We start from the raw sequence: 23,058 nt of genomic DNA, 5'->3' as shown, positions 1-23,058 counted from the left end.
TGGTTCACAGGTGTCACAGGGAGTGGCCATTGCAAGAAAAAAATGCAGACTACAAGGCAATTGCCTTCAAAGATCAGAGTTCAAGATCTTTGGTATAAAGTATTTCTCATTCAACAATTCAAACACTAGTAGCAATTAAATATTTGCTATGTAGGCTGGTGCTAGCTGTAAGATCTTAAGATTTAGTGTTGTGTCCACTTTGGCATGTGGAAGGGGACCATGATGGATTTCAAGCAGTGCAGTTAGTGGGCAGCCCTTTCTATTAAAAATGTGCAAATTCAAAGAAACAAAACGATTATTGCTAAAATGCTAAACCCATAAGTTTAAAAATGTACATAAAAAATGCAACAGCAGCTTTTTGCCTTTGTGTTAGAAAACTAATTAAATAAATAAAATGGATTCCACTGCTTCCATTTATAAGCACTTGTTTGGTCAGTCAAGCAGTTCAGTGTTGTACAAAATTATAATTTCTAATTATGCAGTAATGTCCAAACACATGTAGCTGAAATTACTGCTATACTTCAAATTTTCTCTCCTAAACTAGCAGTCAGAGATCTGTTTTCATTTTTAGTTTAAGGATTGTTTGTATATTAATTTTGTTTTTTCCTTTTTTTACCTGCCCCATAGCTGGCAGTTACCTTTGAAGCCATAACCTTTTACCTTGAACAATTTTCCTGGTGCAGGCTATTATCTTGTGTCATTCAGAACAAAGACGAACAAGTCAGAGTTCATTTAGTTAATAAGCATCTTTGAATGTGTACCTGTTTTAAAGGGAAATAAAAGAAAAAAGTTCAATGTCATACAAAATTATATTTTTAGATGGTGCAGTAGTGTTGAAGCCCACAGAGTTAAAATAATAACTCCTCTGTCCTAAATGAACAGCAAATGAGTCAGAGGTCTGTTTTCACTTTTAGTTTTGAAGATCATTGGTATAGTTATAAAGAATCCCTCCAATCCTGAAAATTTACTTACATTAGGCTATAACCTTTACCTGGCGTAACCTCCCTGACGTGAGGCTGTTATGCGTGCAGTACAAAGAGGAGCAAGTCGAAGTTCATTTGGTTAATAAGTATCTTTGAAGGTGCGCCTGTTTAAAAAGGAAATAAAAGGAAAAAGACCACAACTGGGATTACTAGCTGACAAACAGCCACCATGGAGCTGCGTCTCTCCGTTTGTGTTCTACTGGTACTTTGCGTGACGAGAGCAAATGGAGGAAACATTTTGGTGTGGTACACTGAGGCCAGTCACTGGATTAACATGAAGCCGGTGCTGGAAACACTGGTGGACAGGGGACACCAGGTGACGGTTCTGCTCCCGAGCTCTTCAATGTTCATGAACAGCAGTGAACCCTCACGCTTTCGCTATGAACCTTTTAACGTTTCTATCTCACGTGAAACCCTAGAAAAGTTTCTTGAAGAATTTACTCACTTTTCCATGTACGAGATAGATCACATGAGCTACTTCCAGATTTACAGGAAATCCATGGATCATATTCAAACTCAACTGAATAATTCCCTTACGATGTTGGATGGAGTGGTGAAATCTGAAACCATCATGAAGAAGTTGGAAGAAGGAAACTATGACGTCCTCCTGGCTGATCCCGTCTACCCCGGCAGTGAATTAACTGCAGATATTTTGGGTATCCCTCTTGTCTTCTCCTTACGTTTCTCCTTGGCTCATAACTGGGAGAGATTGTGTGGTCAGTTACCTGCTCCTCCTTCCTTTGTCCCTGGAGCTATGAGCAAACTCACAGACAAGATGGACTTCTCAAAGAGACTGCAGAACTTCCTTTTCTATGCTGTGCAAGATATCGTAATAGACCACGTTTCATGGAAAGTGCTAGATAAATATTACTCTGAAGTAAAAGGTGAGAAAGTCAGCAAGATCCCCTCGATAACAGTTTTTACATGTCAAATTATGATTTTCATGCTTTGATACCATTTTGGATCCTCTAAATGCCACTTTTGTATTGTGACAGGAACACCCACCAGTGCCTGTGAGATGATAGGTAGGGCAGACATCTGGTTAATGAGAACCTACTGGGACTTTGATTTCCCTCGTCCTTTCGTCCCCAACTTTAAATTTGTTGGTGGGATTCACTGCAAACCTGCTAAACCTTTGCCAAAGGTGGGGCTATCTCTATTATTACAAGCCTGCAGACATTGAATTTTATATACTCTTTACATCTAATCTTATTCTAAAGGGACAATATTGCTCTTCTTGCAGGATTTAGAAAAATTTGTGCAGAGTTCTGGAGATGCTGGCATCGTGGTTTTCTCTCTAGGATCCATGATCAAGAACATGACCACAGAAAAGGCTAACATGATAGCTGCAGCTCTCGCTCAGATTCCACAAAAGGTCAGAAAGACGCCTCCAAATGACAGTTTAAGGGATAGGTGTAAATGTAATGTGCTTAAAAATAGTTATACAACTACTAGCAGTCCAGTGCTTGCAGTTTTGACTGTACACTACAGGTGAAACCTTCATTAAAGTGGTGGTGTGAAAAAAAACCCAGAATTTTAGGAATATTGTTTCAAGTATAGAAGCACTTTTGGAGGTCCATAAGACTAAAAATTCATCAAATTAACTGATAAGACTTTCCGGTTTGAAGTTTCTGAACTTTCTGATTATTTAATTTCACACTGACTTTATTCACTGTCACCTAAAATCACCCCATTGCTCATTGTGAAAGGACTGTCAGACATTTAGTGTCTAAATCTACTAACTAAATTGTCACTGGCTTAGATTAAATTGATTTTACTATTTGCAGGTGCTTTGGAGATACAGTGGGGAAAAACCAGACACTCTGGGTCCCAACACCAGAATTTTTAACTGGATCCCTCAGAATGACCTACTGGGTAAATAAAGCTGGAAATCCACTATGTAAAAAGATGGATAAAGGGACTATTCCTTGTTCACTTGATTTAAATTTGTTTACCCAATGCATGACTCTGGTAGCTGTTTAAATAAGCAGACATATTTCACCTTAAAACCACCTGTACGGATTTTTTCTTAATGGGATTTCAATTTGTCTGAGCTTACGCTGCAGCTTCCACTTACAACTCAACGATGCATGTCTGATAACTTTGATCTCATCAGGTCATCCAAAGACAAGAGCTTTTATCACTCATGGGGGTGCAAATGGGATTTATGAGGCCATCTACCACGGTGTTCCCATGGTGGGCATCCCCATGTTTGCTGAACAGCCAGACAACATGGTCCATGTGAAGGCTAAAGGAGCTGCAGTTATTTTGAGTCTGAACTTCATAACAGCTGAGGACCTTAGAGATGCAATCAACACTGTCATCAGTGACAAATCGTAAGTTCTTATTCATTGCTTAAAAGACACAAACATACTTTTCAAGTCTCTGGACAGGCAACAAAGATGAACCACTGTGGGACCCTGAGCAAAGGCTTTCAGAGCTCAACTGCTTCCCATAAAATGGCAGCTCACTGCTCTGTAGTGTAACTAGAGATGGGTAAAAAGCAGAGGCAAATTTCCCAAATGAAATCAATAAAGTATAAATTATTGTTATTTTAACGTGTTTTATGAGTTCACACAGAATACAATGAAAAACTGTTAAATTTTGTAAAGGAGACCTGGTGCATTTACCACCAGTGTCAAAGGTTACACTTTGATTATAAACCACAGCAAGTTCTTAACTTTAATAATGAAACCTGCATACCTTTATTCACAATCTTTCAAAAGCTGAAAACTGATCTTCATAACCATACAAAGTGTTAGTTTCCTGGTTTTCTCTTATACAGGTACAAAGAAAACGCTATGCGACTGTCCAAAATTCACCATGACAGACCCATAACTCCTCGCGATGAGGCGGTATTCTGGATTGAGTTCACCATGAGAAACAAAGGAGCAAAGCATTTGAGAGTCCAAGCCCATGAGCTCACCTGGTACCAGTATCACAGCCTGGATGTTATAGCCTTCCTCCTGTCCATCGTTCTGTTCCTCATGTTCACCCTCATCAAGACCTGCAGTTTCTGCTTCTACAGGTGCTGTGGCAGCAAAAAGACAAAGAAAAAGGCCGAGTAATTAACTTAGCTGAGACGTTCGTAGGCAGCTCGTGGGTGAAAACAATGATTGTATTTTCATCTGAGACTGATATTTGTCACAAACCTGAAACTTTCATTTTGGATACTGGTAATTTCTGTGGCTTTCTCCAGCAAATTATCTCAATTAATCTCAAGTGTGTTAATTTGCATAATACATGAAAAAAAATGCACCAAAAATTTTACATCCAGAAAATATTTTATTCACATATAGTCCCTTAAAAACTAAAACAGAGCTTCACGTTTCAATATGCATAAAAACATTTTTTTAAATGTTCCATTTCCAGTGACCTCTCACAGTATAAATCCTACAAGTATTTTCAGCAACATACTTTTTAACAATTTAAATGTATTACAATTATAGTTTTAATGAGATTTGTCTTTATTTTGATTTAAGATGAGAATGCGTATGTTTATGTGATTGCTTGACATTAACACCACAAAGAACAAGAGATGCTTCCATGTTTTTGGTCCAGCACCGTCTTTGTGCCATCTTTCTTATACACAGTGCCTTAGACCAAATTAAATCTGACAGCATTTTTCCTACTTTGTGACTTGAATTTGTGACTCATTGGTTTTTTTAGCAGGGATGGCCAAAGTCAGCCCTCAAGACCACTATCCTGCAGGTTTTGGATGTTTTCTGCTGCAGCACATTTTGAATCAGATTAATTAACATGAGTGGACAGAACTCAACAAGCTGGTAAAGAGGGCTATTCAATATAAATCAGGTGTGTTGGAGCAGGGAAACATCTAAAACCTGCAGGACTGTGGCCCTTGAGAACCAGCTTTGTCTGTCCCTGGTTCACAGGTGTCACAGGGAGTGGCCATTGCAAGAAAAAAATGCAGACTACAAGGCAATTGCCTTCAAAGATCAGAGTTCAAGATCTTTGGTATAAAGTATTTCTCATTCAACAATTCAAACACTAGTAGCCATTAAATATTTGCTATGTAGGCTGGTGCTAGCTGTAAGATCTTAAGATTTAGTGTTGTGTCCACTTTGGCATGTGGAAGGGGACCATGATGGATTTCAAGCAGTGCAGTTAGTGGGCAGCCCTTTCTATTAAAAATGTGCAAATTCAAAGAAACAAAACGATTATTGCTAAAATGCTAAACCCATAAGTTTAAAAATGTACATAAAAAATGCAACAGCAGCTTTTTGCCTTTGTGTTAGAAAACTAATTAAATAAATAAAATGGATTCCACTGCTTCCATTTATAAGCACTTGTTTGGTCAGTCAAGCAGTTCAGTGTTGTACAAAATTATAATTTCTAATTATGCAGTAATGTCCAAACCCATGTAGCTGAAATTACTGCTATACTTCAAATTTTCTCTCCTAAACTAGCAGTCAGAGATCTGTTTTCATTTTTAGTTTAAGGATTGTTTGTATATTTAATTTTGTTTTTTCCTTTTTTTACCTGCCCCATAGCTGGCAGTTACCTTTGAAGCCATAACCTTTTACCTTGAACAATTTTCCTGGTGCAGGCTATTATCTTGTGTCATTCAGAACAAAGACGAACAAGTCAGAGTTCATTTAGTTAATAAGCATCTTTGAATGTGTACCTGTTTTAAAGGGAAATAAAAGAAAAAAGTTCAATGTCATACAAAATTATATTTTTAGATGGTGCAGTAGTGTTGAAGCCCACAGAGCTAAAATAATAACTCCTCTGTACTAAATCAACAGCAAATGAGTCAGAGGTCTGTTTTCACTTTTAGTTTTGAAGATCATTGGTATAGTTATAAAGAATCCCTCCAATTCTGAAAATTTACTTACATTAGGCTATAACCTTTACCTGGCGTAACCTCCCTGACGTGAGGCTGTTATGCGTGCAGTACAAAGAGGAGCAAGTCAAAGTTCATTTGGTTAATAAGTATCTTTGAAGGTGCGCCTGTTTAAAAAGGAAATAAAAGGAAAAAGACCACAACTGGGATTACTAGCTGACAAACAGCCACCATGGAGCTGCGTCTCTCCGTTTGTGTTCTACTGGTACTTTGCGTGACGAGAGCAAATGGAGGAAACATTTTGGTGTGGTACACTGAGGCCAGTCACTGGATTAACATGAAGCCGGTGCTGGAAACACTGGTGGACAGGGGACACCAGGTGACGGTTCTGCTCCCGAGCTCTTCAATGTTCATGAACAGCAGTGAACCCTCACGCTTTCGCTATGAACCTTTTAATGTTTCTGTCCCACTGGAGGTCCTGGAGGAGTTTCTTGAAGAATTTTTTCGCTTTTCCATGTATGAGATAGATCACATGAGCTACTTCCAGATTTACATGAGATACATTGAGATCATGAAGATTGACCTGGGGTACTCCCTAAAGATTTTGGATGGAGTTGTGAAATCTGAAACCATCATGAAGAAGCTGAAAGAAGGAAACTATGACCTCCTCCTGGCTGATCCCATCTACCCCGGCAGTGAATTAACTGCAGATATTTTGGGTATCCCTCTTGTCTTCTCCTTACGTTTCTCCTTGGCTCATAACTGGGAGAGATTGTGTGGTCAGTTACCTGCTCCTCCTTCCTTTGTCCCTGGAGCTATGAGCAAACTCACAGACAAGATGGACTTCTCAGAACGAGTATGGAACTTCCTTTTCTATGCTCTGCAAGATATCGTAATAGACCACGTTTTGTGGAAAGCGCTAGATAAATATTACTCTGAAGTAAAAGGTGAGAAACTCAGCAAGATCCCCTCAATAACATTTTTTACATGTCAAATCATGATTTTCATGCTTTGATACCTTTTTAGCTCTTCTAAATGCTACTTTTGTATTGTGACAGGAACACCCACCAGCGCCTGCGAGATGATAGGTAGGGCAGACATCTGGTTAATGCGAACCTACTGGGACTTTGATTTCCCTCGTCCTTTCCTCCCCAACTTTAAATTTGTTGGTGGGATTCACTGCAGGCCTGCTAAACCTTTGCCAAAGGTGGGGCTGTCTTTACTCTTGGGGACCTATAAGAAATTAATTTTATACATGCTGCTTTTTAAATATTATCCAAGAAAGAAGTGCAGGCCTGACTGAGACAATATTGCTCTTCTTGCAGGATCTGGAAAAATTTGTGCAGAGTTCTGGAGATGCCGGCATCGTGGTTTTCACTTTGGGATCCATGATCAAGAACATGACCACAGAAAAGGCTAATATGATAGCTTCAGCTCTGGCTCAGATTCCACAAAAGGTCAGAAAGACGCCTCCAGCTACAGTCATCAATGCAATCTGCTTAAGAATAATTATAGAACTAGAAGCAGTCCAGTTTCTGTGGATGTTTTAGTCAATTAACTTTTGACTGTACACTAAACCTGTAGCTTTTCTTATCACAAATCTGGAGATAAATTTTGAGTTATTTATTTGTGCTAAATCACACTGACTTTAATCACTTGTTTCCTAAAAATATCACATTAATCATTGTTATAAGACAAACCAGTGTTTTGTTTTTGTATGTCTGTCTCACCATTGGGTATCTAGATTAAAAAAAAATGAACCTACTAATGTAAAATTATTCCACTCTTTGCAGGTGCTGTGGAGATACAGTGGGGAAAAACCAGACACTCTGGGTCCCAACACCAGAATTTTTAACTGGATCCCTCAGAATGACCTACTGGGTAAGTAAAGCTGGAAATCCATCATACAAAAAGATGGATGGAGGGATTGACATATCCTCTTTCTTGTTCATGTGATGTAAAATTGGTTTTCAAATGTAGCAGTTTAAACAAACATATTTCAGCTTGAAATCACCTGTATGGTATTATTTTTGATGTGATTTAAATCGGTCTGAGCTTACTCTGTAGCTTCAACTTGAAACTAAGATGCATGTTAATGTATGCATGTTAACCATGATCTTATCAGGTCACCCTAAGACAAGAGCTTTTATTACTCATGGGGGCACAAATGGGATTTATGAGGCCATCTACCACGGTGTTCCCATGGTGGGCATCCCCATGTTTGCTGACCAGCCAGACAACATGGTGCATGTGAAGGCTAAAGGAGCTGCAGTTACTGTGGATCTCAACTTCATGACAGCTGAGGACCTCAGAGATGCAATCAATACTGTCATCAATGACAAATCGTAAGTTATTCTGCATATGACTTAGCCTTTTTTAGTCCTTATATAGGACTGTAATATTTATCTTTAATCTGTGTTAAAGCTTCATAAAGCATGTGGAAGAAAAAGTTATAAAAGGAGCCTGAACGGAGACATGGTGTACAGCCACTTAATAGTACAATTATCTCCACAGTGTCATAGGTTACAGTAAGATTACAAAAGCCAAAGAAAGGCCTTAACCTTCAACACATATTGGTTTATCTGTTGGCTAGTTAAATTTTAAAACACAGATCACTAAAACACATGTACTCCTTTAGTTATTCCCACTCTCTCTAAAGCTGAAAACTGATCTCCATAACCGTACAAAGTGTTAGTTCTCTTTTTTTCTAATATACAGGTACAAAGAAAACGCTATGCGGCTGTCCAAAATCCACCATGACAGACCCATGAGTCCTCGCGATGAGGCGGTATTCTGGATTGAGTTCACCATGAGAAACAAAGGAGCAAAGCATTTGAGAGTCCAAGCCCATGAGCTCACCTGGTACCAGTATCACAGCCTGGATGTTATAGCCTTCCTCCTGTCCATCGTTCTGTTCCTCATGTTCACCCTCATCAAGACCTGCAGTTTCTGCTTCTACAGGTGCTGTGGCAGCAAAAAGACAAAGAGAAAGGCCGAGTAATTAACTTAGCTGAGACGTTCGTAGGCAGCTCGTGGGTGAATACAGTGATTGTATTTTCATCTGAGACTGATATTTGTCACAAACCTGAAACGTCCATTTTTTTCATGTATTATGCAAATGAAAACACTTGTGAATAATTGAGATAATTACCTGGAGAAAACCACAGAAATTACCAATATCCAAAATGAAAGTTTCAGGTTTGTGTCACATTTCAATATGCATAAAAACATTTTTTAAATGTTCCATTTCCAGTGACGGTATTAAATCTCTGACAGCATTTTCCTACTTTGTGACTTAGAATTTTAAATCAAATATCAGAATTTTAACATTTGATAAATGTAACAAGCCTGTCACTTAGAAGTTAGGGAATATTTGTAACTGATGATTTTAAAAAAGGATAAAGAGAAAGAAAAAGAAGCAGGAAAAATTATATTGTGCTGGACCTTTTGGCAGAAATACAGTTTCCATTTACTGCTTAGAAACACGTTTTGTTAGTTCCTGTAATAAACTATTTTGTTTGTTATAGTTGTCCCTTGTGATTGTATTTGGGTTCCCGATACAGGGAACATTTTGGTGTGGTACACTGAGGCCAGTCATTGGATTAACATGAAGCCAGTGCTGGAAACACTGGTGGACAGGGGACACCAGGTGACGGTTCTGCTCCCGAGCTCTTCAATGTTCATGAACAGCAGTGAACCCTCACGCTTTCGCTATGAACCTTTTAACGTTTCTGTCTCACGTGAAACCCTAGAAAAGTTTCTTGAAGAATTTATTCACTTTTCCATGTACGAGATAGATCACATGAGCTACTTCCAGATTTACAGGAAATCCATGGATCATATTCAAACTCAACTGAATAATTCCCTTACGATGTTGGATGGAGTGGTGAAATCTGAAACCATCATGAAGAAGTTGGAAGAAGGAAACTATGACGTCCTCCTGGCTGATCCCGTCTACCCCGGCAGTGAATTAACTGCAGATATTTTGGGTATCCCTCTTGTCTTCTCCTTACGTTTCTCCTTGGCTCATAACTGGGAGAGATTGTGTGGTCAGTTACCTGCTCCTCCTTCCTTTGTCCCTGGAGCTATGAGCAAACTCACAGACAAGATGGACTTCTCAGAGAGACTGTGGAACTTCCTTTTCTATGCTGTGCAAGATATCGTAATAGACCACGTTTCATGGAAAGTGCTAGATAAATATTATTCTGAAGTAAAAGGTGAGAAACTCAGCAAGATCCCCTCGATAACAGTTTTTACATGTCAAATTATGATTTTCATGCTTTGATACCATTTTGGATCCTCTAAATGCCACTTTTGTATTGTGACAGGAACACCCACCAGTGCCTGTGAGATGATAGGTAGGGCAGACATCTGGTTAATGAGAACCTACTGGGACTTTGATTTTCCCTCGTCCTTTCGTCCCCAACTTTAAATTTGTTGGTGGGATTCACTGCAAACCTGCTAAACCTTTGTCAAAGGTGGGGCTATCTCTATTATTACAAGCCTGCAGACATTGAATTTTATATACTCTTTACATCTAATCTTATTCTAAAGGGACAATATTGCTCTTCTTGCAGGATTTAGAAAAATTTGTGCAGAGTTCTGGAGATGCTGGCATCGTGGTTTTCTCTCTAGGATCCATGATCAAGAACATGACCACAGAAAAGGCTAACATGATAGCTGCAGCTCTCGCTCAGATTCCACAAAAGGTCAGAAAGACGCCTCCAAATGACAGTTTAAGGGATAGGTGTAAATGTAATGTGCTTAAAAATAGTTATACAACTACTAGCAGTCCAGTACTTGCAGTTTTGACTGTACACTACAGGTTAAAACCTTCATTAAAGTGGTGGTGTGAAAAAAAAACCCAGAATTTTAGGAATATTGTTTCAAGTATAGAAGCACTTTTGGAGGTCCATAAGACTAAAAATTCATCAAATTAACTGATAAGACTTTCCGGTTTGAAGTTTCTGAACTTTCTGATTATTTAATTTTACTAAATCACACTGACTTTATTCACTGTCACCTAAAATCACCCCATTGCTCATTGTGAAAGGACTGTCAGACATTTAGTGTCTAAATCTACTAACTAAATTGTCACTGGCTTAGATTAAACTGATTTTACTATTTGCAGGTGCTGTGGAGATACAGTGGGGAAAAACCAGACACTCTGGGTCCCAACACCAGAATTTTTAACTGGATCCCTCAGAATGACCTACTGGGTAAGTAAAGCTGGAAATCCACTATGTAAAAAGATGGATAAAGGGACTATTCCTTGTTCACTTGATTTAAATTTGTTTACCCAATGCATGACTCTGGTAGCTGTTTAAATAAGCAGATATATTTCACCTTAAAACCACCTGTACGGATTTTTTCTTAATGGGCTTTCAATTTGTCTGAGCTTACTCTGCAGCTTCCACTTACAACTCAACGACGCATGTCTGATAACTTTGATCTCATCAGGTCATCCAAAGACAAGAGCTTTTATCACTCATGGGGGTGCAAATGGGATTTATGAGGCCATCTACCACGGTGTTCCCATGGTGGGCATCCCCATGTTTGCTGAACAGCCAGACAACATGGTCCATGTGAAGGCTAAAGGAGCTGCAGTTATTTTGAGTCTGAACTTCATAACAGCTGAGGACCTTAGAGATGCAATCAACACTGTCATCAATGACAAATCGTAAGTTCTTCTTCATTGCTTAAAAGACACAAACATACTTTTCAAGTCTCTGGACAGGCAACAAAGATGAACCACTGTGGGACCCTGAGCAAAGGCTTTCAGAGCTCAACTGCTCCCCTTAAAATGGCAGCTCACTGCTCTGTAGTGTAACTAGAGATGGGTAAAAAGCAGAGGCAAATTTCCCAAATGAAATCAATAAAGTATAAATTATTGTTATTTTAACGTGTTTTATGAGTTCACACAGAATACAATGAAAAACTGTTAAATTTTGTAAAGGAGACCTGGTGCATTTACCACCAGTGTCAAAGGTTACACTTTGATTATAAACCACAGCAAGTTCTTAACTTTAATAATGAAACCTGCATACCTTTATTCACAATCTTTCAAAAGCTGAAAACTGATCTTCATAACCATACAAAGTGTTAGTTTCCTGGTTTTCTCTTATACAGGTACAAAGAAAACGCTATGCGACTGTCCAAAATTCACCATGACAGACCCATAACTCCTCGCGATGAGGCGGTATTCTGGATTGAGTTCACCATGAGAAACAAAGGAGCAAAGCATTTGAGAGTCCAAGCCCATGAGCTCACCTGGTACCAGTATCACAGCCTGGATGTTATAGCCTTCCTCCTGTCCATCGTTCTGTTCCTCATGTTCACCCTCATCAAGACCTGCAGTTTCTGCTTCTACAGGTGCTGTGGCAGCAAAAAGACAAAGAAAAAGGCCGAGTAATTAACTTAGCTGAGACGTTCGTAGGCAGCTCGTGGGTGAAAACAATGATTGTATTTTCATCTGAGACTGATATTTGTCACAAACCTGAAACTTTCATTTTGGATACTGGTAATTTCTGTGGCTTTCTCCAGCAAATTATCTCAATTAATCTCAAGTGTGTTAATTTGCATAATACATGAAAAAAAATGCACCAAAAATTTTACATCCAGAAAATATTTTATTCACATATAGTCCCTTAAAAACTAAAACAGAGCTTCACGTTTCAATATGCATAAAAACATTTTTTTAAATGTTCCATTTCCAGTGACCTCTCACAGTATAAATCCTACAAGTATTTTCAGCAACATACTTTTTAACAATTTAAATGTATTACAATTATAGTTTTAATGAGATTTGTCTTTATTTTGATTTAAGATGAGAATGCGTATGTTTATGTGATTGCTTGACATTAACACCACAAAGAACAAGAGATGCTTCCATGTTTTTGGTCCAGCACCGTCTTTGTGCCATCTTTCTTATACACAGTGCCTTAGACCAAATTAAATCTGACAGCATTTTTCCTACTTTGTGACTTGAATTTGTGACTCATTGGTTTTTTAGCAGGGATGGCCAAAGTCAGCCCTCAAGACCACTATCCTGCAGGTTTTGGATGTTTTCTGCTGCAGCACATTTTGAATCAGATTAATTAACATGAGTGGACAGAACTCAACAAGCTGGTAAAGAGGGCTATTCAATATAAATCAGGTGTGTTGGAGCAGGGAAACATCTAAAACCTGCAGGACTGTGGCCCTTGAGAACCAGCTTTGTCTGTCCCTGGTTCACAGGTGTCACAGGGAGTGGCCATTGCAAGAAAAAAATGCAGACTACAAGGCAATTGCCTTCAAAGATCAGAGTTCAAGATCTTTGGTATAAAGTATTTCTCATTCAACAATTCAAACACTAGTAGCAATTAAATATTTGCTATGTAGGCTGGTGCTAGCTGTAAGATCTTAAGATTTAGTGTTGTGTCCACTTTGGCATGTGGAAGGGGACCATGATGGATTTCAAGCAGTGCAGTTAGTGGGCAGCCCTTTCTATTAAAAATGTGCAAATTCAAAGAAACAAAACGATTATTGCTAAAATGCTAAACCCATAAGTTTAAAAATGTACATAAAAAATGCAACAGCAGCTTTTTGCCTTTGTGTTAGAAAACTAATTAAATAAATAAAATGGATTCCACTGCTTCCATTTATAAGCACTTGTTTGGTCAGTCAAGCAGTTCAGTGTTGTACAAAATTATAATTTCTAATTATGCAGTAATGTCCAAACACATGTAGCTGAAATTACTGCTATACTTCAAATTTTCTCTCCTAAACTAGCAGTCAGAGATCTGTTTTCATTTTTAGTTTAAGGATTGTTTGTATATTAATTTTGTTTTTTCCTTTTTTTACCTGCCCCATAGCTGGCAGTTACCTTTGAAGCCATAACCTTTTACCTTGAACAATTTTCCTGGTGCAGGCTATTATCTTGTGTCATTCAGAACAAAGACGAACAAGTCAGAGTTCATTTAGTTAATAAGCATCTTTGAATGTGTACCTGTTTTAAAGGGAAATAAAAGAAAAAAGTTCAATGTCATACAAAATTATATTTTTAGATGGTGCAGTAGTGTTGAAGCCCACAGAGTTAAAATAATAACTCCTCTGTCCTAAATGAACAGCAAATGAGTCAGAGGTCTGTTTTCACTTTTAGTTTTGAAGATCATTGGTATAGTTATAAAGAATCCCTCCAATCCTGAAAATTTACTTACATTAGGCTATAACCTTTACCTGGCGTAACCTCCCTGACGTGAGGCTGTTATGCGTGCAGTACAAAGAGGAGCAAGTCGAAGTTCATTTGGTTAATAAGTATCTTTGAAGGTGCGCCTGTTTAAAAAGGAAATAAAAGGAAAAAGACCACAACTGGGATTACTAGCTGACAAACAGCCACCATGGAGCTGCGTCTCTCCGTTTGTGTTCTACTGGTACTTTGCGTGACGAGAGCAAATGGAGGAAACATTTTGGTGTGGTACACTGAGGCCAGTCACTGGATTAACATGAAGCCGGTGCTGGAAACACTGGTGGACAGGGGACACCAGGTGACGGTTCTGCTCCCGAGCTCTTCAATGTTCATGAACAGCAGTGAACCCTCACGCTTTCGCTATGAACCTTTTAATGTTTCTGTCCCACTGGAGGTCCTGGAGGAGTTTCTTGAAGAATTGCTCAGCTTTTCCATGTATGAGATAGATCACATGAGCTACTTCCAGGTTTACATGAGATACATGGAGCTCATGAAGATTGACCTGGGGTACTCCCTAAAGATTTTGGATGGAGTGGTAAAATCTGAAACCATCATGAAGAAGCTGAAAGAAGGAAACTATGACCTCCTCCTGGCTGATCCCGTCTACCCTGGCAGTGAATTAACTGCAGATATTTTGGGTATCCCTCTTGTCTTCTCCTTACGTTTCTCCTTGGCTCATAACTGGGAGAGATTGTGTGGTCAGTTACCTGCTCCTCCTTCCTTTGTCCCTGGAGCTATGAGCAAACTCACAGACAAGATGGACTTCTCAGAGAGACTGTGGAACTTCCTTTTTTATGCTGTGCAAGATATCGTAATAGACCACGTTTTGTGGAAATTGCTAGATAAATATTATTCTAAAGTAAAAGGTGGGAAACTCAGCAAGATCCCCTCAATAACATTTTTTACATGTCAAATTATGATTTTCATGCTTTGATATCTTTTTAGATCTTCTAAATGCTACTTTTGTATTGTGACAGGAACACCCACCAGCGCCTGTGAGGTGATGGGTAGGGCAGACATCTGGTTAATGCGAACCTACTGGGACTTTGATTTCCCTCGTCCTTTCCTCCCCAACTTTAAATTTGTTGGTGGGATTCACTGCAGGCCTGCTAAACCCTTGCCAAAGGTGGGGCTGTCTTTACTCTTGGGGACCTATAAGAAATTAATTTTATACATGCTGCTTTTTAAATATTATCCAAAAAAGAAGTGCAGGCCTGACTGAGACAATATTGCTCTTCTTGCAGGATCTGGAAAAATTTGTGCAGAGTTCTGGAGATGCTGGCATCGTGGTTTTCACTTTGGGATCCATGATCAAGAACATGACCACAGAAAAGGCTAATATGATAGCTTCAGCTCTGGCTCAGATTCCACAAAAGGTCAGAAAGACGCCTCCAGCTACAGTCATCAATGCAATCTGCTTAAGAATAATTATAGAACTAGAAGCAGTCCAGTTTCTGTAGAGGTTTTAGTCAATTAACTTTTGACTGTACACTAAACCTGTTTTTTTCTTAATCACAAATCTGGAGAAAGTAGGACGTTTCCTAAATTTGGATTTATTTATTTGTGCTAAATCACACTGACTTTAATCACTTGTTACCTAAAAATATCACATTAATCATTGTTATAAGACAAACCAGTGTTTTGGTTTTATATGTCTGTGTCACCAATGGGTATCTAGATTTGAAAAAAATGAACCTACTAATGTAAAATTATTCCACTCTTTGCAGGTGCTGTGGAGATACAGTGGGGAAAAACCAGACACTCTGGGTCCCAACACCAGAATTTTTAACTGGATCCCTCAGAATGACCTACTGGGTAAGTAAAGCTGGAAATCCATCATACAAAAAGATGGATGGAGGGATTGACATATCCTCTTTCTTGTTCATGTGATTTAAAATTGGTTTTCAAATGTAGCAGTTTAAACAAACATATTTCAGCTTGAAATCACCTGTATGGTGTTATTTTTGATGTGATTTAAATCGGTCTGAGCTCACTCTGTAGCTTCAACTTGAAACTAAGATGCATGTTAATGTATGCATGTTAACCATGATCTTATCAGGTCACCCTAAGACAAGAGCTTTTATTACTCATGGGGGCACAAATGGGATTTATGAGGCCATCTACCACGGTGTTCCCATGGTGGGCATCCCCATGTTTGCTGACCAGCCAGACAACATGGTGCATGTGAAGGCTAAAGGAGCTGCAGTTACTGTGGATCTCAACTTCATGACAGCTGAGGACCTCAGAGATGCAATCAATACTGTCATCAATGACAAATCGTAAGTTACTCTGCATATGACTTAGCCTTTTTTAGTCCTTATATAGGACTGCAATATTTATCTTTAATCTTTAAAAGCATGTGGAAGAAAAGTTATAAAAGGAGCCTGAATGGAGACATGGTGTACAGCCACTTAATAGTACAATTATCTCCACAGTGTCATAGGTTACAGTAAGATTACAAAAGCCAAAGAGAGGCCTTAACCTTCAACACATATTGATTTATCTGTTGGCTAATTCAATTTTAAAAAACAGAACACTAAAACACATGTACTCCTTTAGTTATTCCCACTCTCTCTAAATCTGAAAACTGAAAACTCCATAACCGTACAAAGTGTTAGTTCTCTTTTTTTCTAATATACAGGTACAAAGAAAACGCTATGCGGCTGTCCAAAATCCACCATGACAGACCCATGAGTCCTCGCGATGAGGCGGTATTCTGGATTGAGTTCACCATGAGAAACAAAGGAGCAAAGCATTTGAGAGTCCAAGCCCATGAGCTCACCTGGTACCAGTATCACAGCCTGGATGTTATAGCCTTCCTCCTGTCCATCGTTCTGTTCCTCATGTTCACCCTCATCAAGACCTGCAGTTTCTGCTTCTACAGGTGCTGTGGCAGCAAAAAGACAAAGAGAAAGGCCGAGTAATTAACTTAGCTGAGACATTCGTAGGCAGCTCGTGGGTGCAAACAATGATTGTATTTTCATCTGAGACTGATATTTGTCACAAACCTGAAACGTCCATTTTTTTCATGTATTATGCAAATGAACACACTTGTGAATAATTGAGATAATTACCTGGAGAAAACCACAGAAATTACCAATATCCAAAACGAAAGTTTCAGGTTTGTGTCACATTTCAATATGCATAAAAACATTTTTTAAATGTTCCATTTCCAGTGACGGTATTAAATCTCTGACAGCATTTTCCTACTTTGTGACTTAGAATTTTAAATCAAATATCAGAATTTTAACATTTGATAAATGTAACAAGCCTGTCACTTAGAAGTTAGGGAATATTTGTAACTGATGATTTTAAAAAAGGATAAAGAGAAAGAAAAAGAAGCAGGAAAAATTATATTGTGCTGGACCTTTTGGCAGAAATACAGTTTCCATTTACTGCTTAGAAGCACGTTTTGTTAGTTCCTGTAATAAACTATTTTGTTTGTTATAGTTGTCCCTTGTGATTGTATTTGGGTTCCCGATACAGGCAATTGTGCACTTTACTTAAAGCAGATGGCCAAAGTCAGTCCTAAAAGACCAATATCCTACAGGTTTTGGATGTTTCCTGCTGCAGCACTTTTGCATAAGATTAATGAACATGAGTGGACAGAACTCAACAAGCTGTTAAGGAGGGCTATTCAATATAAATCAGGTGTGCTGGAGCAGGGAAACATCTAAAACCTGCAGGACTGTGGCCCTTGAGAACCAACTTTGCCTGTCCCTGGTTTATAGCCATCTTTAGTTCACAGGTGTCACAGGGAGTGACCATTGCAAGAAAAAAAAATGCAAATGTCATCTAGTTTCAAGCCTTTTTTAATTCTTAATATTTGTGTTTTAATATTGGTCCTTTTAGAGTAAAGATAAAAAATTAACAGGGGGAATAATGAATATTATATGATAAAGGGGGGATGATTTTAAAATAAATCTCACTCATGAAAAGTTGTTGGTATATACAATATATTGCACATCTGAAATTTAACTAGGTTCACTGTATAAAACTAAAAAAAGACACTTTATAAACCTCATATCACTTTGCATTGTGTTTGGTTCAATGGGCTCACCATACTTAATTCACTGCACAGAGACGTGGGAAAACACAAACAAAAGTTACCTGGAGCCAGTATTCAAACTGCAAAAAAAGAGCAATTCAAGTCATCCATAAAATATGTTATCTGGAACACTCAAACACACTTTTTGTCAAGTTCAAAATAATGAAGTTATATGACATAGAATGTCATATGTCACATGTCATATAGAATGACATGGAATAAGTGCAGTTCTTACATAAAGTCAGGAGCAATTTACTGTATTGTCACAATGTTTCAGGGAAAGATTAGAATTTAAAATGAAGCAATACAAAAAAAAAAAAAAAAAAATAGAAAAAGGATTTGGTATAACTGTTAGTGGAGTAAGACTCAAGAACATACTGAATGTTGAGTTAAAACAATGTCCAAACATCAATCTACCTAACAGAAGTATATACAGGTATCTACACTGATTTATGATATGATGCAAATAGGAACAGATAATTATATATTTATAGCAAAATAATTATGTATAATACTTGTTTTTCACATTTTAAATATATCTGTATTGATAGATAATATAATGTAAAAATATAAGCATATAAATTGTTTTATAGGTGTTCATATACTTATATATTCTATATGAATAAGTAAAAATGTATAGTTATAGTCGGTAATATATTTAAGGGCCTAGGTCTTGTACTTTAAGTCTTTCTTAAATATAAAAATTAATTTCAAGGAAAAAAAGGGTAGGGACTCAAGTTTTGTACTTATTTCTAGTTCTTTTTGAACATGTAATTCCTTGTTTTCTATATTTCTCTTTGTGTTTGTTTTTTCTCTTTTCCTCTGATGTTTTGACAATATATCTGATTTACAATTTAAACTAGTTGTTCATAATAAAAACATAATATCATTAAAGTTGGGATTTCCTACTCCACGATTCGAGATCTATTATCTCTGCAGGTTTTAGATGGTTCCCTGCAGTAACTTACGGTTATTGCTAAAATGCTAAACCCATAACTTATAAAATGTATATGAAGAAGTGCTTCGTCTACTCGCTTCCCATGTGGCGGTTGGTGGAGGATGAGTGGGCGTGGGAAAGTTTGTTTCTTCCTGCAGTATGTGGAGGTGGCCTGACGGTGGAGGCTGAACCGCCAGACCCCTTTCGTTTGTATGACTGTCTCCAGAGTCGAGTTAACACTCCGGCCCTGCAGCCCTGCTTCTGCTTTCTCTCTCGACGCCGCCTTCGCCTCCTCTCCATGGGCTTGGCGATCCACGAAGACCCGGGCGTTCTCGCTTTGTCCGCCGGGATATTTTGTGTGTCAATATTCTCAGATGTTTCCCTTTGCTCGACATCCTGGCCTATCCGAAGGATTTCGTGTCGGCTGTAGATTAACTTATTTCTTTATTCAAGTCTTCGGCAGGGAGAGCTGTTTGCGCAGCTGTAGTGAGCGCCGCCATTTTTCTTGGAACATGTAACTATGTCCGTTCCTGAAATCTATAATATGAAAATAAATAGTATAAAAATGTAGCAAAAATATGCAACAAAGTCCGAACCCATGTAGCTGAAGTTACTGTGATATTAAATTAGTCTCTCCTAAACTAAAAGCAAATGAATCAGAGGTCTGCTTTCACTTTTAGTTGAGGATGGTTGGTGCAGTTTTTTTTTTCCCCCCTCCACATAGCTGGCCGTTACCTTGTAAGTGAACCTTTTACCTTGAAAAAGTCAGACTTCATTTAGTTTATAAGCATCTTTGAAAGAGCTCCTGATTAAAAAGGAAATAAAAAGGACCACAACTGGGTCCTGAGAAACAGCCACCATGGAGCTGCGTCTCTCCGTTTGTGTTCTGCTGGTACTTTGCATGACCAGAGCAAATGGAGGGAACATTTTGGTGTGGTACACTGAAGCCAGTCATTGGATTAACATGAAGCCGGTGCTGGAAACATTGGTCGACAGGGGACACCAGGTGACGGTTCTGGTCCAGAGCTCTTCAATGTTCATGAACAGCAGTGAACCCTCACGCTTTCGCTATGAACCTTTTAATGTTTCTGTCCCACTGGAGGTCCTGGAGGAGTTTCTTGAAGAATTGCTCAGCTTTTCCATGTATGAGATAGATCACATGAGCTACTTCCAGGTTTACATGAGATACATGGAGCTCATGAAGATTGACCTGGGTTACTCCCTTAAGATTTTGGATGGAGTGGTGAAATCTGAAACCATCATGAAGAAGCTGAAAGAAGGAAACTATGATGTCCTCCTGGCTGATCCCATCTACCCCGGCAGTGAATTAACTGCAGATATTTTGGGTATCCCTCTTGTCTTCTCCTTACGTTTCTCCTTGGCTCATAACTGGGAGAGATTGTGTGGTCAGTTACCTGCTCCTCCTTCCTTTGTCCCTGGAGCTATGAGCAAACTCGCAGACAAGATGGACTTCTCAGAGAGACTGTGGAACTTCCTTTTCTATGCTCTGCAAGATATCGTAATAGACCACGTTTCATGGAAAGTGCTAGATAAATATTACTCTGAAGTAAAAGGTGGGAAACTCAGCAAGATCCCCTCAATAACAGTTTTTATATGTCAAATTATGATTTTCATGCTTTGATATCTTTTTAGATCTTCTAAATGCTACTTTTGTATTGTGACAGGAACACCCACCAGCGCCTGTGAGGTGATGGGTAGGGCAGACATCTGGTTAATGCGAACCTACTGGGACTTTGATTTCCCTCATCCTTTCCTTCCCAACTTTAAATTTGTTGGTGGGATTCACTGCAGGCCTGCTAAACCCTTGCCAAAGGTGGGGCTGTCTTTACTCTTGGGGACCTATAAGAAATTAATTTTATACATGCTGCTTTTTAAATATTATCCAAGAAAGAAGTGCAGGTCTGACTGAGACAATATTGCTCTTCTTGCAGGATTTGGAAAAATTTGTGCTGAGTTCTGGAGATGCTGGCATCGTGGTTTTCACTTTGGGATCCATGATCAAGAACATGACCACAGAAAAGGCTAATATGATAGCTTCAGCTCTGGCTCAGATTCCACAAAAGGTCAGAAAGACGCCTCCAGCTACAGTCATCAATGCAATCTGCTTAAGAATAATTATAGAACTAGAAGCAGTCCAGTTTCTGTAGAGGTTTTTGTCAATTAACTTTTGACTGTACACTAAACCTGTAGCTTTTCTTAATCATAAATCTGGAAAAGGTAGGACGTTTCCTAAATTTGGATTTATTTATTTGTCCTAAATCACACTGACTTTAATCACTTGTTTCCTAAAAATATCACATTAATCATTGTTATAAGACAAACCAGTGTTTTGGTTTTATATGTCTGTGTCACCAATGGGTATCTAGATTTGAAAAAAATGAACCTACTAATGTAAAATTATTCCACTCTTTGCAGGTGCTGTGGAGATACAGTGGGGAAAAACCAGACACTCTGGGTCCCAACACCAGAATTTTTAACTGGATCCCTCAGAATGACCTACTGGGTAAGTAAAGCTGGAAATCCATCATACAAAAAGATGGATGGAGGGATTGACATATCCTCTTTCTTGTTCATGTGATTTAAAATTGGTTTTCAAATGTAGCAGTTTAAACAAACATATTTCAGCTTGAAATCACCTGTATGGTGTTATTTTTGATGTGATTTAAATCGGTCTGAGCTCACTCTGTAGCTTCAACTTGAAACTAAGATGCATGTTAATGTATGCATGTTAACCATGATCTTATCAGGTCACCCTAAGACAAGAGCTTTTATTACTCATGGGGGCACAAATGGGATTTATGAGGCCATCTACCACGGTGTTCCCATGGTGGGCATCCCCATGTTTGCTGACCAGCCAGACAACATGGTCCATGTGAAGGCTAAAGGAGCTGCAGTTACTGTGGATCTCAACTTCATGACAGCTGAGGACCTCAGAGATGCAATCAATACTGTCATCAATGACAAATCGTAAGTTACTCTGCATATGACTTAGCCTTTTTTAGTCCTTATATAGGACTGTAATATTTATCTTTAATCTGTGTTAAAGCTTCATAAAGCATGTGGAAGAAAAAGTTATAAAAGGAGCCTGAACGGAGACATGGTGTACAGCCACTTAATAGTACAATTATCTCCACAGTGTCATAGGTTACAGTAAGATTACAAAAGCCAAAGAGAGGCCTTAACCTTCTACACATATTGATTTATCTGTTGGCTAATTCAATTTTAAAAAACAGAACACTAAAACACATGTACTCCTTTAGTTATTCCCACTCTCTCTAAATCTGAAAACTGAAAACTCCATAACCGTACAAAGTGTTAGTTCTCTTTTTTTCTAATATACAGGTACAAAGAAAACGCTGCGCGGCTGTCCAAAATCCACCATGACAGACCCATGAGTCCTCGCGATGAGGCGGTATTCTGGATTGAGTTCACCATGAGAAACAAAGGAGCAAAGCATTTGAGAGTCCAAGCCCATGAGCTCACCTGGTACCAGTATCACAGCCTGGATGTTATAGCCTTCCTCCTGTCCATCGTTCTGTTCCTCATGTTCACCCTCATCAAGACCTGCAGTTTCTGCTTCTACAGGTGCTGTGGCAGCAAAAAGACAAAGAGAAAGGCCGAGTAATTAACTTAGCTGAGACATTCGTAGGCAGCTCGTGGGTGAAAACAATGATTGTATTTTCATGTGAGACTGATATTTGTCACAAACCTGAAACTTTCATTTTGGATACTGGTAATTTCTGTTTTCTCCAGGTAGTTATCTCGATTAATCACAGGTGTGTTCATTTGCATAATACATGAAAAAAATGGACCAAAAATTTTACATCCAGAAATCATTTTATTTACATATAGTCACTTCAAAACTAAGAGCTTTGCGTATTAATATGCATAAAAACATTTTTTAAATGTTCCATTTCCAGTGACCTCTCACAGCATAAATTCTACAAGTATTTTCAGCAGCATACTTTTTAACAATTTTAATGTATTACAATTATAGTTTTAATGAGATTTGTCTTTATTTTGATTTAAGATGAGAAT

The 23,058-nt window shown here is 38.5% G+C and overlaps 2 protein-coding genes across 5 annotated transcripts; both read left to right on the top strand.

The window, feature by feature from the left end:
- The first annotated feature begins 1,146 nt into the window (after positions 1-1,146).
- Positions 1,147-23,028, top strand: LOC121648397 (UDP-glucuronosyltransferase 2A2-like). Of its 4 annotated transcripts, XM_041998464.1 has the most exons (8): positions 14,094-14,873; positions 19,002-19,011; positions 19,947-20,573; positions 20,685-20,833; positions 20,952-21,083; positions 21,436-21,523; positions 21,768-21,987; positions 22,363-23,028. In XM_041998464.1, exons 1-8 carry the CDS (start codon positions 14,166-14,168, stop codon positions 22,643-22,645), a joined length of 2,217 nt encoding a protein of 738 aa, XP_041854398.1. In that variant the 5' UTR covers positions 14,094-14,165; the 3' UTR covers positions 22,646-23,028. The 4 variants fall into 4 exon arrangements, with proteins under 4 accessions (XP_041854399.1, XP_041854397.1, XP_041854398.1 ...); XM_041998465.1 differs by lacking the exons at positions 14,094-14,873; positions 19,002-19,011; positions 19,947-20,573; ... (3 more) ...; positions 21,768-21,987; positions 22,363-23,028 and adding exons at positions 1,147-1,867; positions 1,979-2,127; positions 2,227-2,358; ... (1 more) ...; positions 3,100-3,319; positions 3,769-4,066; XM_041998463.1 differs by lacking the exons at positions 14,094-14,873; positions 19,002-19,011; positions 19,947-20,573; ... (3 more) ...; positions 21,768-21,987; positions 22,363-23,028 and adding exons at positions 5,949-6,734; positions 6,846-6,994; positions 7,113-7,244; ... (1 more) ...; positions 7,913-8,132; positions 8,506-8,909.
- On the top strand, positions 9,314-12,214 carry LOC121648402 (UDP-glucuronosyltransferase 2A2-like; the record flags this gene model as incomplete). The annotated part of the gene is given in 7 exon segments (XM_041998476.1): positions 9,314-10,004; positions 10,116-10,189; positions 10,191-10,265; positions 10,365-10,496; positions 10,919-11,006; positions 11,248-11,467; positions 11,917-12,214. Coding segments are annotated over 7 exon segments (1,563 nt in total), but the record flags the coding sequence as incomplete, so codon positions are not given.
- Positions 23,029-23,058: the final 30 nt, after the last annotated feature.

The sequence above is a fragment of the Melanotaenia boesemani genome, chromosome 11 (genome assembly GCF_017639745.1).
Source record: "Melanotaenia boesemani isolate fMelBoe1 chromosome 11, fMelBoe1.pri, whole genome shotgun sequence".
Taxonomy (NCBI): domain Eukaryota; kingdom Metazoa; phylum Chordata; class Actinopteri; order Atheriniformes; family Melanotaeniidae; genus Melanotaenia; species Melanotaenia boesemani.
The sequence above is the reverse complement of the archived record's forward strand: the minus strand, read 5'-3'. Positions and strand labels throughout refer to the sequence as shown.